At 40.5% G+C, this 18,251-nt stretch overlaps 1 protein-coding gene across 1 annotated transcript in view; it reads left to right on the top strand.

The window, feature by feature from the left end:
• Nucleotides 1-18,251, top strand: part of furinb (furin (paired basic amino acid cleaving enzyme) b) — a 196,648-nt gene that overhangs the window by 120,723 nt on the left and 57,674 nt on the right. Inside the window, exon 7 of the mRNA XM_028449435.1 lies at nt 11,745-11,833. Within this exon, the coding sequence (XP_028305236.1) occupies nt 11,745-11,833 (89 nt within the window). The remainder of the gene's footprint in view (nt 1-11,744; nt 11,834-18,251) is intronic.

The raw sequence follows: 18,251 nt of genomic DNA, 5'->3' as shown, positions 1-18,251 counted from the left end.
ATTGCCCAGCCCTAGTAGAAATGTTGACAGCATTTCAATGTTAATAAAAGTCGACCATTGTTTATAAAGCAGAATGAGCTCGACTATGGAGTGGGTGGGAGGAGGGCGGGCCATCCTCTGGCCCTACATCACCGTGCGGGGAAGAGGAAGTCAGTGTCCCGTCTATAGACACGCCCACTTATGAATATGCATAAGTAGGCCGCAATTCTGCCTGTTTGTGTAGAGTTGCTCAGAAAGTGACTTTTCAGAGGCTAAAACTCTGGAAAACAGGCGAGCTTGGGAAAATGAAGCTCAAATACTATGTTTTTGGGGTTCTTAGAACTAATGGAGATGGGGAAAATAGCATATAGATATGGGACCTTTAAATTCTGTCAAAAACTCACTCATCTTCATAAGATACGGGTCACGCCCAACATATTTATTAATATGTATCTTTGTCTTGAAACTGGATCTAAATCAGCAATAGAGACTCTGCAATGGTTTCCTCAATAGGCACATTTTACATTTTTACTTCCTGCCCTCCATCTGAAAGCACGCCCCCTTCGCGCATCATCATAATCATGTGACTGAAACCCACCTATATTGCAAAAACTTACAAACAGTAAAAGGCACAAGGGACATGGGACAAATGCAGTAGCACACAAGGAGGTTAACATTGACGATGATCCAGCAATCATGTCCAAACACAGTTAAATAGTGAGGGAGGCTTGATTGGGAACGAGCCACACCTGGATTCAGCTAATCACTCAACAACCCAAACACACTGACATCACTGGGAGGTGGAAACACGAGCAGGAACACCTGGAGACACAAAGACAAGAGTTAACACAAGAAACTAGAACTATAAACACAGAACAAAAAGAGGACCACAAGGGCTACAGACAAGTAAAACTAAACAGAACCTGACACTTTAGCCTAACCCCCAATTTCCACTGGATGCGTCTCCGCTGCATTACGTCACCGCCGTGTCACCGGAGCTGATAGGTTTCCATTTTAGTCTATGTGATAATTTCCACCGGGTCCGCTGTGGTGCGTGTCTGATCCTTCCCAGATGCTGTAGTCCGGTGCCCTCCTCCAGATATACGCAGGGCTTCTATTTCTGGTGGACACCGGAGCACGACGCATCAATCAGCACAGAGCAAATGAAGCCAAACAGGAAATTAAGCACGTACTCCGCAATAAAATATCGGGTTACTTTTCAAAATAAAACACTTCAGATTATATTTCAAGTAAATACATCACCAAAACGTCATAATGTGTAAAAACAAATTCACATCCACTATATTGTTTCCTCTCATACTGTAACTACTCTGTAAACTGCAGCAACTTTGATTTAGTTCATGTTTTACTGGTGCAGTTTTATCTCTTCTCTGTTGGCTGTTGATAAAAAATGTGTCTATGACAAATCCAGAGAGTTCAACCTTCTTGTTCTCCTTCATTAGGAACACTGACCTGTTTATCTGTTTATTGTTGCGTTTATAATACATATATTTAACCGCGTTCTCGCACGATTATATAAATATCGTGGGAACTGCTCTCTCTCGTGACGTCACAGTCGTTCAAACGGAGAGCACCACGGTGCACTCAAAACGCAACCGGTGTGAATTACCGGACGGCGGACAGCGGTGAAATATCGGATCGGTGCCTTGGCGCAGCGGAGACGTATCCAGTGGAAACCCCGGGTAAGTAATATTTCGGCTGAGCTCCTTTTACTTGTATTGGAATACATTTTGAATACAGATTACAGTGCAGTGTGTGTATCTGTGATCAATGGTGGTCCTTTTTTAATAATAACTATACAAATTAAATAATAGAATAGAATTTACTTTAAGTGGTTTATCTGTAGAAAGTTCTGTGAGGCCAATGAAAGCTGTTGTTCTGCAGTAAAAATAAAGACACACTTAAATTTAATTCCTCTTTTGTTCCAAAGAATTATCTCCACTACTTGTAGAGTTTATTAATTATTGTACATAAAGCTTTTGTTGAGGCCAAAAGCTGTGAATCTGCTTTCCTTTGTCTTGTTTATTCTGCTGTGAGGACATCTTGTTTACTCTCCAGACAGCCAAATAGAGTTTTTTTTCGATGCATGCTGGCAGGGATCTCACATGTACATCTCCTTTGCTTTTCTTTGTCCATCTGGGTAATATTTTTGTCTCGGAAAGGGACAGCTTGATTGAAAGGTGTGGCTTTCTTAGGATATATATTATAAATATTGCCTAAAATGAATGAGGGTGACAGTCCTAATTCAAACCTCCATTTCTGATCACCTGCAGTTAATCAATATCTCCCTGTTCTGCTGCCTAGATACTGATGAATGGGATGGTAAACCAATTGTGGCTCCAGTGTGGGGACATAAATCTGTTTAGACGTGGTCCTTGCTGTGGAGTTGTTTGTGTTTTTTTTTTCTTTGTTAGTTACTTTGATTGATATGAAGCCCAGTGAACAGATAAAGACACACTTACTTAAATGACCTGATGTAAATAGTGTAGAAGAATTCAAACCTTGCCTTTTGGTGACCTTATCCTTGGGTTATGCCTGTTTTTATTGCAGTGGCTGCATTTTTTAACCTATTTGCACCTCATAAAGCAGAGATATCATCTCTTAAACTTGTACTTACCGTGATCTTTTAATGAAAGAAAGACCTGATCCTCTTTGTGAAGTTAGATTTCCCCTCAGCTGTAAACAAGTTTTACTCCACAGAATGAGATGCAAATAAGATGGATTAAAGCTATCATTTGCCTTCAGGTGTCAATGCCATAATTCATTGTTTTGTCTTTAACTAGTACAGTGCCCGTCGGAAGTATGTATTCATATAGTGGGAGGAGCTTAAGTAGAGTTGTCAATTATGGTCAAATGAGTATGTGTTTGAAGGTTGGATGTACAAAGAGGTGTACATACTCTGTACTCTGTAGTGTTATAAAGGGGTAATATTGCAGGTGCAAAGTAAAATAGCGTGTGCAATTACCCTGGTTTAATTCTAGGGGACATGTGCATGATAAATATGTTTGTTGTTTTTTTTCACTCATTTTTATGTTTTTTTCATTTGGTGTAGTTTTCTGTAATGTATGTTGTTTCTGTTGTCTTTTTGTGTATTTTTTGTATAATTGTTGTTTTTTTGTTGAGATTGTAAGGTAAGTCTGGAGTCATTTTTGTATCTTTTTGTGGTGTGGTTTTGTGCATCTCTGTTGTCATTTTGTGTATTTAATATCTAAATATTTAGTTTTTTGTATTTTGACTCATTTCCATATATATTTTTGTTGTTGTTTTTTTCTGTATGTTTTTTGGAGTCATTTTGTGTGTTTTTGGAGACTTTTTGTATATTGTTCTGCATTTCTGTTGTCGTTTTGTGTACTTTTTGTATAAATGTTGTTTCGTTTTTTTGTTTTATTTTACATAAAACGGCATGTTTTTAGACGTGTGTGTGAGACTCGCTACCTGTCCTCCTGGTTTCCATGTGGGACTCTCTCCATCTCCTCCGTGGGTTTCTTTCTCACGCACGCACACGCGTCAGCCGTGTGCATGCACACACTCCGTCACAGGTAAACGGACCCGGAAGTTCCGCGACGCGATCGAAATTGGGAGCCGTAATTTCAAAACAAAATGAAAATAAATGTTTTGCAACACACTTAAATAACTTTTAGCAGTACAAAACCGTTTTTAATATTGATCTTTTGTGGACTGGAGGAGGGTCTTCTTTTACTGATTATTAGAGGTTGTAAATGTGCCCCCTCACACTGAAGTCAAAAGCTGAATAGGTTTAATTTCTGGGTAAAATAACATTAAAATAAATTTTTCGCAACTCGAAATAAGTTCAAAATAATGCATGCACACACTCAACCTATGTGCAAAGCAGTCAAAAAAGTTTCACCACTGAACAGACACCGCGTCGGGGAAAAATTCGCTCCACAAACACACACACACGTAGAACTTCCTTGATTTATTAAGGAGATGCATTCGCCAGCCTTGTTTGTTTTAGTTTTCTAACTAGTGTCTGAAAAATAAGATTTAAGTGGATGGAAAGATTTTAAAAATGCTAAATGGTTTGACCAAGTACAAAACCCCTGTGTTATTTCCACACAATTAAAATATCTCCCACTCCAGTGTAACCATTTGAAAAGACCAGCAGCAGGCCAACTGAGCTGAGTTAAGCAGAAAAAAGTCTAATCCTTCTGGCCGCTTTAATGAATGGCTCCCATTCACTCCGACTAAAACAGATAATAAAAGAACTAACTAAGCAATGCCAAATAAAAAATTCTACTTTCAAACCAATATGGTTTCAGCCTCAGCCACACTCTGTGATGCTTTGGCAAACAAACTACACAAACACCTAATTAACATGTGTTTGAGTTCAACATTAAATTTTGTCTGATTTAAAATGACACATTTTCTTATTTTCAAAGATTTAATGGGATTGTTTGATGCTGAAATCCACTAATGTAATTCAATATTTTTTAGCACATATGTCGCTTCACCTCTCTTTATTTGAAGATCTAGGTTACACTTGTTTCACTTTAAACTACTAACACAATAAAATAATATAGACGTTTGAGTGTGGTTAGACTTTTTTTTTTCTTCAGTAATTTCATGCTTGATGTTATAAAACTAGTATCAATTGTATCATCTATCAGCTTATTGTTTTGGGTAGTGCTCGAAAATCAGCGAGCCGATTTATTGGCGAGCCGATTATGTTTAATGTCCTGCGCTGTGCTTTCTGCTACTTTTGAGTTGGAAGTATTGATTACAAAATTAAAAGACTGGGAGAAGTGCACTAGTTCTCTGTTTGCAATTATAATTTTTTTTTTTTATGTATCCGTGTTTACTGTTTGAAATGCAGAATATTCTAGTTTACATTTCTATTCTAGATATTAAGTTTGCACAACTTTGTTTACATAAGTCTTATTCATCAGTGTCTTTACAGTCCTTCTGTTGACAGTGTTGTGAATTAAAGTTCCTTATTTTAGTTTTATAGTGTTCTGTTTATTTGTCTTGAGTCATATTTTGGGTGTTATAAGAATGTATGTTTATGTACACTATATGTTCTGTGCAAACCAATGTTCTAAGTTTCATATATTGGCCGATATATCAGATATTGGTTTATATAAGTCCCCAATATATGCAGAACATCTGTTCACTGCCCTGCTTCATAAAATGACACAATCCTTGACTGCAGGCAACTGATTGATGGCATAGAGATCATGTGCCAAAAAGACCAACAGACCACATGGCTTTAGTGACTGGTTCAGCTGCTTGTAGTTGATGTGATCAGTATGCGCTGAACGAACCTTGGTATAGTGCATAGAGTTGTTGTACAGGAGTGACCAAGAATTTGTGTATCATTCGTTCATTTGTTTTTCATTATGTAACAAAAATGTTTATGTTTTTTTGATATTTGTTTCCAAAACCAAAATGAAAAAAATGAAAAACGCCTTGTTTTTCAAATTCAAGCTCTTTTGCTTCCGTACAGAAAACAAAAAACTAACACCTTTATTCATTTTCTCTATTACCGATTGGCCAAAGTACGTGACCCGGAAGTGTACTCTCAATGCTAACGCTAACGCTTTTCGCTTTAGCTGGTGTTGGGCACAGAACCTCCTCACGGACATTTTGGAAGATTTAGAAACTCCTAAAGCTAAAGATATCGCAGAATGTGTAACGCTTCACTACCAGGTCACGTACTTTGGCCAATCGGAAATTGGAGAAAACTAATAAAGATGTTCGTTTTCCATTTTTCGTTTTCTGTACCAAAGTAAAAGAGCTTGAATTTGAAAAACAAGACGTTTTACGTTTTTACATTTTGGTTTTTGGAAACAAATATCAAATAATGACTGTTATTTTTGTTTTTCATGTTTTTGTTACATGAAAAACAAATAAACGAATGATACACGGATTGACCAAGGCCTCACTGTTCTGTTATAGGCATTGCCTAATAAGGTACTCTGGTATAAAAAAAACTGATAAAAAGTAGCTTCCTAGACTTTTTTAGTCTGTTTAAAAAAAAAAAAAAAAAAAAACCCTATCCACATTTCAGCACGGCCTTGCGTCGGACACTCATCCTTCCTCTTTTTAAAATAATCCTTAATTTCTAGTTAATTTAAATGTTTATCATTTAAAAAGAAATGGGCCTAAATATAATAAATCAATAAAAAAATAACTGAAAACATCCTAATTCTCCTTTATGGGAGAAATAAGCTACAAATGTATGTGAGGAAAGTGAGTAAAGAGGTAAGGAAGTCAACAGAAGCTGCATTGTCAGGTTGGGTTTATAGTGTCTGAAGAAGGCGATTTAGGTGATATTTTAGGGAATTTTATGCATTTTATCTGTGAAATTGCCAGCTCTGTCTGGCAACGTAGTGCAGACGGCTGTTCGGCTGAGATACTTTAAACACTGACACAAAAATAAGTAAGTAGGAGACAGACAGAAGAAGACAGAAGCTTTAGCTGAGTTGGTGAGTGTATAGTGAAGAGAGCACTCACAGATTTGGTTAGCTTCAGTAGCACAAACCTGAGCTTGATTAGCTTCCATCCAGTAGAAGACTGTTGATTTATTTTCTGTATTGACTGCTTATATTGCCTCATATCCAGAAGGATCATAATGTAAGACTCCTATTCTGTATTCTCCGATGATTGCAATGGCTTTTTCCATACAGTGGCTGGCCTGTAGGAGGGGAGATAATAGCATCATCCCACTCAATCCGTTTCTCTCCTCCAGATAAGATAAGAAAAGGTCACTTTAGTTGTGGAAACAGAGCATCACTCGTTTGATCGCCTTTTATCCAAGTTTTGTTAAAGCTTTCTTCTGTTTTTCTTTCTCCGATTGTGATTTGTTGTTTTTTGGCATCACAATTCTTCAAGTCTGAGTATAAAAAGTTGTGCTAACAGCATTACTATATTATTTTTCATTGATTGGGAGGCTTCCATTAAAGAGTCTTCGAAACCATTTTATTTTATTGACAGTTGGAAGATAAGATTGTGGTATCTTAAGCTGGCTGGACTTCTTCGCAGCAAACATGATAATAATAATTATTGTTGTGGTTGTAAATACCAATAACAATAAAGTACAGCTACAGAGAAGTACTTTTAAAGATCTAAGTCATTTTAAATTAGCAAAATACAATCACTGTATTATCACAGAATAACCATTGTCTTAGATAAGATTATTGATAACTTTTCTTTAAAAAAAATTCTTGTTGCTAAAGCTACAATTTTTATGTTTTAAAAAGACTGACGGGCTCTACACAACCCTTACTGCACTGCATTCATTTAGGGAGAAATACATTTACAGACAGTATGTGGGTGAGTTGGTAACGGTCTATCAGCCATTGGTCACACACAAAATAGTGATTTAAAATGTAATGGGCAGGCCTGAGCCTGGTGTTGTGTTGGGAACAGAACCAAGGACTTTAAATGTTTGATGCTTCACATGCAGACATGTTATTAAAGAAACATTTTAATGTATTTTATTCTAAAGTAATTTAACCATCAATTCAACTTTTAGACCATAACCTGTTCAGGACTGTTGGATGGAGCCCATCATAGACTACTGGAAAAGGCAATGTACATACCAGACAGAAAGTTCTTGAGAGCTTTGTCAAACCTTATTTTGTCAAACGATGTAATGTAAAGTTGGCTAAAAACCTTCAAATGTAACATAGCAGTCACTAAAAAATGGGGGCAGTCTGGTTAGTTGATTGCTTCTTTCACACATCGCAGTTGTTGTCAGACCCAAGTTATTCAAAATAGATTACGCAAAGTTCAACAAAAATATAGTGTTAATGGTGAGTTTTGATGAAAACTTGTCAGATTAGATCCAAAATTCCAATAGCATGACAAAAGTGCAGATTTAGCATTTGATAAGAACCCCAGCATGAGGTATTTTATTACTGTAACCCTGTGAATCAGAGAGATCAAACAGGAAGTCATTTTTGTCACTTGTTAAACAGATATCTTGGCACATTTAAGAGATTGGTCTGAAACCAGGCTTTGTTATCTGAAATCTGGAGACAATCTTAATGACCTGTGGTGAATGCCAAATGCTCATTCATTGCTCCTTCATTTGTAGTCTGATCACTGGCCCTGGATCCTGAAAGTCGATGAATCAATTTCTCGAGTATTGATGCTTTATTTTGTGCTGCTAACATATGCAAAGATGCTCAGATCTTCATTTTTAGTTTTTGATCAAGTAAATTCCATTTCATGTTCCAGTAAATAAAAACTTCGGGAATCTGAGAAATATATTTTTTCCTTTGTGAAGTGTCTCGACAACACACTCGGGAAAACCTGTCTTCCATGAGGCTCTGCAGTGTTCGTACAACTTAATAATAAGGAAAAATAATGAATATTTCATGCACATCAATGAGGTCTATATGTTGTTTTTTCAGCAAGCCTGTGACAAGCTCCTGTAAAAGCAATGTTTTAGTCATAGCTTTGTTTCTGTCCTCTGGTTTTTGCTTCTTTCTTGATAAATCCTGCTATGTTGTTTCTAAACAGAATGCAGAACGTCCATGGTTAGAATAAAACCATATACACATAAAAGGTATATTAAGCAACTGTAAATGTGTAGAGCTTAGCAGTAAATGCAGCTCAAATCCCAGGCCAAATGATTAACAGTAATAAGTTCAATAGGAGCAATAGGAACTGCCAGCATAGCCCAGAAACGGTGGAGGGAACATCACATACTATATCTGCTGTGTTCAAAGTCTGCCGACGAAGACTGGTTCAACCAAAGGACAAAACTTTCAAACACAAACACAGGAATGTAGTTTATTAAATTCAACCCAGTGAGGAATTCACAGACTTGTGATCTGAGGAAAGCCGATAATCCACCAACAACTTAAGACAACTTCTCAACAGAGAACGTGTCCTATAGGCAAACTACTCCTCACCACTTACCCAGTCCTTTGTTCAATATCAAGAAAAGTCTTAATGCATTAATATTCTGAGTTGCTTAAAGCTGCTGAGGACAAAAAATTTTTTTATCAGATAAATCCATAGTGTTTGCCTCATAGATCAATAAATTGAAGAGCATTTACTCAGTTAATCGACATTGTTGGAAAAGGTTGGCGCATTGAAGTGTTTTTGCTTCCTTCTCGACACCATTTTGGTTCTAATTTGTTCCCGGTATTTAATTTCATTTGAATTCAGATCTTTCTGTGTAGGCCGCAAATTTCATTTTGTGAAAATGCTGGACAAGTGTTGGGAAGTCACTTTGGCAGAGTTTTTAGGGGGAGAAACAAAAAATCACGTAAGAATGAAGTAAAAGCACTTCTAAATGGTCTTGATTTATCCCCACACTGAAGTAGTGGCAAAGTGCCTTACAATATCAGGACATTCACACACCAATGGAACTGAGCTGTTAGTCGATCACTGGGAGCAATTTGGGGTTCAGTGTCTTGCCCAACAACACTTCGACGTATAGACCCCCAACCTCTAGGTTCGAAGATAACCCCCTCTACCACCTGAGCCACGGTCAATCCATACACTCACCATTAAATCTGGTTATGTGATTTTTTTCAATTGTTGTACTCAACTCAAGCTCAAATTGTGCTACTCAATTGCAGTCTGAATGATTCATGTTCTCACACTATATAGACCGATCTGACTGCTCACATTAGTACATCCATATACGACACGTCGGGGTGTTGTTTCTGGAAATGCAACATACAAATTAGAGGAAGAACTCTGAAGCGTTGCTAATAAAACACAAGAAGAACCCGAAAGTGGACTTTTATGGCTACACTGAAGTAGTCCAAAAGCGCTTTACAATATCAACTCCAATGGGACTGAGCTGCCATGCAAGGTGCTGGTCAACCACTGGGAGCAACTTAGGGTTCAGTGTCTTGCCCAAGGACACACATAGACTGGGATCGAATCCCCAACCTCTTGATCAGAAGATAACCCCCTCTACCACCTGAGCCACGGTCGCCCACACGGTCCGTTGCGCTGCTTCAACAGTGCGATACCCTCACGGGGAGCGACTGGATTTCAAACATGTTTTATTTCTTTAACACCATACAATGACTGATCAAGAGTTGGTCATGAGGTGTTAATTGTTTCTCGTGAACACATGTATACTACACGATGCACGACACACGATTTAGCCGAGACTTGGCCCAATTCCAAAAATAAACGCACAAGTGAAAAATCGGCTCAAAATGGGCGAAAAATCGCACAGTGTTTGCTTGCCTTTAGTCAACGTCAATTCATTGGACTTAGTTCGGGACTTTGTCCGGATTCAAGTGAGGAGCTGAGACAAGTGCAGCTTAAGATGACAATGACTCCATTTTGGAGGTGGAAAACAGCAGTGTGGCTGGAAGGTTTTTAAAATAAAAGCGGCTCAAGTAACATGGGTTACACATACGTCTACGGGACTCCATATCCCACAATGGAACTTTTCTGATCATGTCAATTGGAGAGTGTTCACAGTGGAGATTAAAACAAACTTTTGAGCGGGAATTTCAACCTTATATCTTTGTTTTAAGCAAATGATTATCTATAAGGCCTACACTGTCACAGCAAATTTGCGGTTGCCCTCATTTGGAGACATGTTTGTGCTCTGGTCGAATGATGAAGTTCAGTCAAAGCATGATGATTTTATAAAAAAAAGCATTTATTATAAACTAAATGAAAAAGAGTACAAAAAAGCTTCCATTCTGTAGGAAGGGCAAGCAGCCAGCAACTAACTGGAAAAGTTCCACAGCTTAAACTTTATACAGATAGAGAAAAGTTCCACTCTGATGAGAGGAAAGGAGGGGGTCAGATGCCCCCAACAGTGGAGATGTTGAAGAACGATGAAGAGGTGGATGTATTGTCTTTGATAGTGTTTGTGCGTCAGTTGGTGTGTGTGTGTGTGTGTGTAAGTGTTGATGTGAATGTGAGTGTATGTGTGTGTGTGTGTCTGCATGTGAGCCCGTCTTTGGCCTTGAAGGTCTTATCTGTGTGCTAACATGACAGCTGTTCAAAAGTACAAAGAGTAATGCAGTCATCGTGTATTAACGCATGACAAATTGTACACATGAACGCACATTTGATGACATGATGATTAATATAATAATTGTCATAACAACTGTCTTCATCTGATGACAAAAAATATTGTCTCGAGCAGCTTAAAGACAAATAAAGAATTATCATAATAACTATTATTTAATGCACAAATCCCCAGCAATCATCAATAAGTGTTGAATAAGTCATGAAACTTGGAAAAAGTTTCTTATATTTCTGAGTATTTTAAAACACAATGTGATTAAATGAGTCATTGTTTGAGCCCACCTTGTGTTTTGTTTTGTTTGTTTTTTTGCTCACAGCTTCCACATTATATGGCTAATTATTTGATTTATTTGAGTCATTTCTTGGTATTGTTTTGCATTATGTTCTCTGTGAGGAGAAAAGAAGCTTTTAACTTGTTTATTCCATGTGAAAGAGAAATCCCATGGGTCTGATTGTTTGATTTGCGTATAATTTGTCCCACAGGCTTTGCTGCTCTCTGTGTGGTTTTAAACAGCAAATTGTAATCCTCTCACAATGGCAGCCCTTTAATGTTAAATGCGTATTGTGCTTTCTGGTGTCTATAGTTGCAGCCATCAGTCTATTAGGAGTTGCTCTTTTGCTGTATTTTTAGCGGCACTTAAGCGCCTGTTGTTCTGAAGCTTCGCAGAGTTCAGTGGATGACAAACACAACTATTAAGGATTCACCTGCTTTGTGCTTGAACTGTAGATGGAAAAAATCCTCTTTCTATTTCTTTGTGCAGACATGGAACTCGGTGTGCGGGAGAAGTGGCTGCTGCAGCTAACAATGGTGTGTGCGGCGTAGGCGTGGCCTATGATGCCAAAATTGGAGGTAAGTGGCGCATGATGATGATGTTCTTTGCTAGGCTTATTGTTGAAGTTTAATGTATTAATACTAATCACGATATGACATGGGAAAGTGCTGTATTGTTGTATATTAACAATGACTCAAAGTTAGATGGAAAAGTTGAAAACCATTTTTTTCCCTGACCTCCTTTAATTTTGGTTTTTGTGATTAGAAGCGAAGTTGCAGAGCAGAGAAATACCAAATATATCTAAATGTCATTTAGATATATTGCTTTCATCTTTTTCTATGACTTTTTGGTGCAATGGTGTGACCACACCATTACACATAGCATCCTCAGACTGGAGGGTCCTACGGATACTCCATCTGACTGGTGGATACCTTTTTTAAATCATTAGATGTTTATATAACATATATTTATACAACACGTTTGTAAACCAAACCATACCCTGTGTTTAATACATTATAGCCTACAGCTAAATGGTATCCCCAGTCTATTTTTGATGTCATTGCACACACGCTTCAGCTTGCCGTAGCGGACGAAGTCCTTGTGCAGTATCGCTGACGTTAGAGCAGATATCCAACCCTTGCCCATGGACAACAAAAATACACAAAACGACAACAAAAATACACAAAATTGCTCTAAAACAGACAAGACACTTACCAAAATTCACAAAACTTACCCCAAAAACTGCAAGAGTGCAACAAAATTCTCAGGAAAACACAAAGCGACAACAAAAATATAAGAAAAGGGCTCCAAAAACACAAGATTAGCTCAGGGTTAAGTCCAGGTTTAACATGAGAGTCCGGCTCCGTTAAGGGTTCTAACTGGAACAGCAGTTTCATCTGCTCCTGACCAGGTTTAAGCAGCAGGCTTGGCTTAAGCTGCAGACACACTCTCATAAAACCACGTCATCTTTAATAAAGAAGTCATTTAGTGATGCTTTAAAACACTCAACAAAGATCTACAAAAGAAAAAAGGAGTCAAAAAGACTTCTGGTATACTTTTTTTTTTTTTTTTAATACTGCTTTAATGCTGTATTTTAAAAGGAAATTAAACAGAATGTCATGATAAATGTTTTAATATGATTTTAAATCCATACAAATGATGATATAATTATTGTTTTATTACATGTTTAATGTGTACCGTATTTTTAATGCAATATCACTGTCTCCATGTGTTTATCAGGACACTTCAATCAATCAATCAATCAATCTTTTATTTGTATAGCGCCAAATCATAACCAATGGTATCTCAAGACACTTTACAGTAGAGCAGTCTTAAGGACACACATATGCATATATACGTATATACACATACATATGTATCCCACACCCAACATGAATTCATCATGGCGGCAAGGAAAACCTTCTGTTAAGCAGCAGGAACCTTGTGTGGATCCCATTCCTATGATGAACAGCCATCCACGTTATGCTGTGTTGGGTGTGTGCAGAGGAAAGGGTGGAGACAGAGTTGTTGAGTCTCTGTAACTCCACACTGAGGATCCCACGAACCTGCAAGACAAAAGCCAGAAGGAGTACAGGAGCAAACACACAAGGGAAGAAGCAGACATAGAGGGAGTGTTCGAGAGAGGAATGGGACCCTCTCCGGTCCCTCTCTAACCTAAATGACCTCTCTCTTAACGCCCTCTCCAACCGAGCATGCCAGACCCCCCGGCAGTCTATGCCTATTGCATCTTAACTACGAGCTATGAGCTGGTTCCTAACTAAAAGCTTTACCAAAGAGGAATGTTTTGAGCCTAACCTTAAAGGTAGAGAGGGTGTCTGCCCCCCGAACCGTGGTTGGTAGATGGTTCCAGAGAAGTGGGGCCTGATAACTGAAAGCTCTTCCTCCTATACTACTTCTAGAGACAAATGGAACAACCAGTAGGCCAGCATTTTGAGAGCGTAGTGTTCTGGGGGGATTGTATGGCACTACAAGCTCCTTGAGATAGGCTGGTGCCTGTCAATTTAGGGCTTTATAAGTGAGAAGAAGAATCTTGAATTCTATTCTATATTTTATGGGAAGCCAATGCAGAGAGGCTAATACAGGAGTAATGTGATCTCTTCTCCTAGTTTTAGTCAGTACACGTGCTGCAGTATTTTGAACCAGCTGAAGTGTCTTAAGCGACTTGCTCGGGCAGCCTACTAAAAGAGAATTACAATAATCCAGTCGAGAGGTAACAAAAGCATGGACTAGCTTTTCGGCGTCGCTCTGAGACAGGATAGATCTGATTTTAGCAATGTTACGGAGATGAAAGAAGGCAGTTCTTGAAGTTTGTTTTATGTGAGAGTTGAAGGATAAATCCTGATCAAATAGAACCCCAAGGTTTCTAACAGTTGTGCTTCGTGCCAGAGTAATGCCATCTAGGGCAGTTAGGCTAGCATAGGTTTCTCTAAGGTGTCGTGGGCCCAGTACAATGACCTCAGTCTTGTCTGAGTTAAGAAGAAGAAAATTTTGGTCCATCCAGGCCCTAATGTCCTTTAGACAGGCCTCAAGTTTAGATAGCTGATTTGTCTCACCTGGCTTCATTGATACATACAGTTGGGTATCATCAGCATAGCAGCGAAAGTTAACAGAGTATTTTCTCATAACATTACCAAGGGGAAGCATATAGATACAGAAGAGGATTGGACCTAGCACAGAGCCCTGAGGAACCCCGTAGCTTACTTTAGTGTACACTTATTATTCACGTGTACAAACTGGTACCTATCAGATAGGTAGGACTTAAACCAGTTTAGGGCAGTCCCTGTGATTCCAAGTAATTCCTCTAATCTCTCTAGTAGAATATAGTGATCTATAGTGTCAAAAGCTGCACTAAGATCTAATAAAACCAGCACTGAGAGTCGTCCTTCATCTGAAGCCCAGAGTAGATCATTAGTTACTTTAACTAAAGCAGTCTCTGTGCTGTGTTGAGCTCTAAAACCTGACTGGAAGTCCTCGAACAGGTTGTTGTTTTGAAGGAAGTCACAGAGCTGAGCCGCCACAACTTTCTCAAGAATCTTTGAAATAAAAGGAAGATTAGATATAGGCCTGTAGTTTGCTAAAGTGCTGGAATCAAGAGTACGTTTTTTGAGAAGGGGTTTGATTACAGCTACTTTAAAGGACTGTGGCACGTAGCCTATTGATAGGGATATATTTATTGTCTCCAACAAAGATGGGCAGACCAGGGGAACAACTTCTTTAAACAGCTTAGTTGGGATCGGATCTGAAAGGCAGGTCGATGGTTTGGAGGATGAAATAATAGAGTTAAGTTCCTGAAGTCCTATATGTGTGAAACAGTTTAGGTTAGGCCTATTTACATTTAATGGTACAGCAGGCCCAGGTGAAGGCAGGGAGTGGCTAATTTTATCTCTAATCTTATGAATTTTATCGTTAAAAAATGTCATGAAGTCCTCACAGCCGAGGGCTAGAGGAATCATGGGCTCAATAGAGCTCTGACTTTGTCCATTGCCTCCGTTTACCACACGGTATAAATGTGTCCATTCACTGATCAGAGATTAATAATGAGAAAGCTGTGAATATAGAGAGGAAGGGGCTTCAGGGACAGTCACAGGGCACAGCACTAATAAGGCTCCCAATGACAAAGATACACTATTGCTTTTCGGGAGGGGCGCGCAGTGCACGCACCTCCCGTGCACAGCTCACCTGCACCTGTAGCGTCTACAGTGGTGGATGTGACATCCAACACCGTAGACGCTGCTGCTCCCACTGTTCATTTAGGGCTGAGTTCAACAAACTATTCATCAAACACTCATAATAGGATGATATCAAGATGGCGCCGCGGATGGCTGCTGTGGTGTGTTGGTCCGCACTTTTTTGTCTTGTTTTTGTTGTAAAATCCGCAACTGGCTTCTCTTATTCAAGAGAAGAGCTCTTGAACGTCAGGGCAACAACCCCGAGAGATTTATTTCCCACTTTCATCGCTTCCTCTGTGGATTTACTGGACATTTTACTCAAAGGTGCGCTCACCTTTGCTCACGCAGTGAAGCGCCGGAGGAGAGGAAAAAGAGCTGGTGCGCTTGTGCGCCTCCGCCAGCGCGGCCGGCGCACACCGTTACCGGGGATATTCCTCTCTAACGTGCGCTCACTGTGTAACAAAGTGGACGAACTCCAGCTGCTGTTGGGTAGAAACAGAGACTTCTCCTCATCTTCTGTTCTGTGCTTCACGGAAACGTGGCTGTGTGGAGCGGTACCGGACTCTGCGCTGCAGTTGGCCGGCTTCCAACTTCACAGAGCGGACCGAGACGCGGAGCTCACCGGGAAGAGGAAAGGTGGAGGAATCTGCTTTTATGTGAACAGTAACTGGTGTAACGACGTGACAGTGATCCTCCAGCACTGCTCTCCTCACCTGGAATCCTTTATTATCAACAGCAAACCCTTCTATTCTCCCCGTGAGTTCGCTTCATTCATCCTGGTTGGTGTGTACATCCCACCGTCAGCTGATGTGCGCGAGGCACAGCGCACACTCGCCGACCAGATCCTGTGCATGGAGCGGACCTACCCGGACTCTTTTATCATTGTGCTTGGTGACTTTAATAAAGGTAACCTCTCACACCAGCTCCCCAAATATAGACAATTAATTAAATGTCCGACCAGAGAGGAGAAGACACTGGATCACTGTTACACCACACTAAGCAGTGCTTATCACGCCGTTTCCCGCGCTGCACTGGGCCAATCGGACCATTTGATGGTCCACCTGATTCCTTCATACAGACAGAGGCTGAAGCTCTGTAAACCTGTGGTGAAGGAATCTAAACAATGGACCAGTGAAGCAGTGGAGAAACTCCAGGAGTGTTTGGACTGTACTGACTGGGATGTTTTCAGGTCTGCGAACAGTTCTCTGGATGAGTTTACAGACGCTGTGACGTCCTACATCAGCTTCTGTGAGGACAGCTGCATTCCATCAAAGACCAGGGTGAGTTATAACAATGACAAACCCTGGTTCACAGCTAAGCTCAGAGGGCTGAGGGCAGACAAAGAGGTCGCTTTCAGGGGTGGAGACAGAGCCAGGTACAGAGAGTCGAAGTACACGTTTGAAAAGGAGGTGAGAAGAGCCAAACGTTTGTACTCAGAGAAGTTACAACATCAGTTCTCTGCAAATGACTCGGCTTCTGTCTGGAGAGGGCTCAGGCAAATTACAAACTACAAGCCCAGAGCCCCTGCTGCTGCTAACGACCTCTGCCTGGCCAACAGTCTGAATAACTTCTATTGTAGATTTGACAGACAATGGGACAGACCTGACTCCAACCCTCCTCACACCTCTGACCAGCCTCACTCCAACACCTTCACCCCCCACATCAAAGCTACAGTTTCACCCCAGCTGCCTACAGAGGCTCTCTCCCCTATCTTCCCCCCCTCCTACAGAGACACCTTTCTCCATCAAAGAGAGAGATGTGAATAGACTTTTCAGGAGACAAAACCCCCGTAAGGCTTGTGGACCGGACTCTGTCTCTCCTTCCACCTTAAAGCACTGTGCTGATCAGCTGTCTCCAGTGTTCACAGACATTTTTAACACCTCACTGGAGACATGCACCGTACCAGCCTGTTTTAAGGCCTCCACCATCGTTCCTGTCCCTAAAAAGCTGAGGATCACAGGACTTAATGACTACAGACTCATCGCTCTGACATCTGTGGTCATGAAGTCCTTTGAACGCCTCATGCTCTCCCACATCAAGGACATCACCGACCCCCACCTGGACCCCCTGCAGTTTGCCTATAGATCCAACAGGTCCGTAGACGATGCTGTAAACCTGGCTCTCCACTTCATCCTCCAGCACCTGGACTCCCCAGGCTCCTACGCCAGGATCCTGTTTGTGGACTTCAGCTCTGCTTTTAATACAATAATCCCAGCTCTCCTTCAGGACAAGCTTTCCCAGCTGAACGTGCCAGACTCCACCTGCAGGTGGATCACAGACTTCCTGTCTGACAGGAAGCAGCACGTGAAGCTGGGAAAAACCATCTCTGCTCCCCGGACCATCAGCACTGGATCTCCTCAGGGCTGTGTTCTTTCTCCTCTGCTCTTCTCCCTGTACACCAACAGCTGCACCTCCTCTCACCAGTCGGTCAAACTCCTGAAGTTTGCAGACGACACGACCATCATCGGTCTCATCGCTGATGGAGACGAGTCTGACTACAGGTGGGAGACAGACCGGCTGGTGTCCTGGTGCAGCCAGAACAACCTGGAGCTCAATGCTTTAAAGACAGTGGAGATGATAGCAGACTTCAGGAAGAACCCAGCCCCCCTCACCCCCCTCACCCTGGGAGACTCTACAGTGAGCTCTGTGGAGTACTTCTGCTTCCTGGGGACCATCATCACTCAGGACCTCAAGTGGGAGCTGAACATCAGCTCCCTTATCAAAAAAGTTCAGCAGAGGATGTACTTTCTGCGGCAGCTGAAGAAGTTCAGTCTGCCAACAAAGATGATGGTGAACTTCTACAGCT

This window comes from Gouania willdenowi, chromosome 6 (genome assembly GCF_900634775.1).
Source record: "Gouania willdenowi chromosome 6, fGouWil2.1, whole genome shotgun sequence".
Taxonomy (NCBI): Eukaryota; Metazoa; Chordata; class Actinopteri; order Blenniiformes; family Gobiesocidae; genus Gouania; species Gouania willdenowi.
This window is presented reverse-complemented; position numbering and strand designations above follow the sequence as displayed.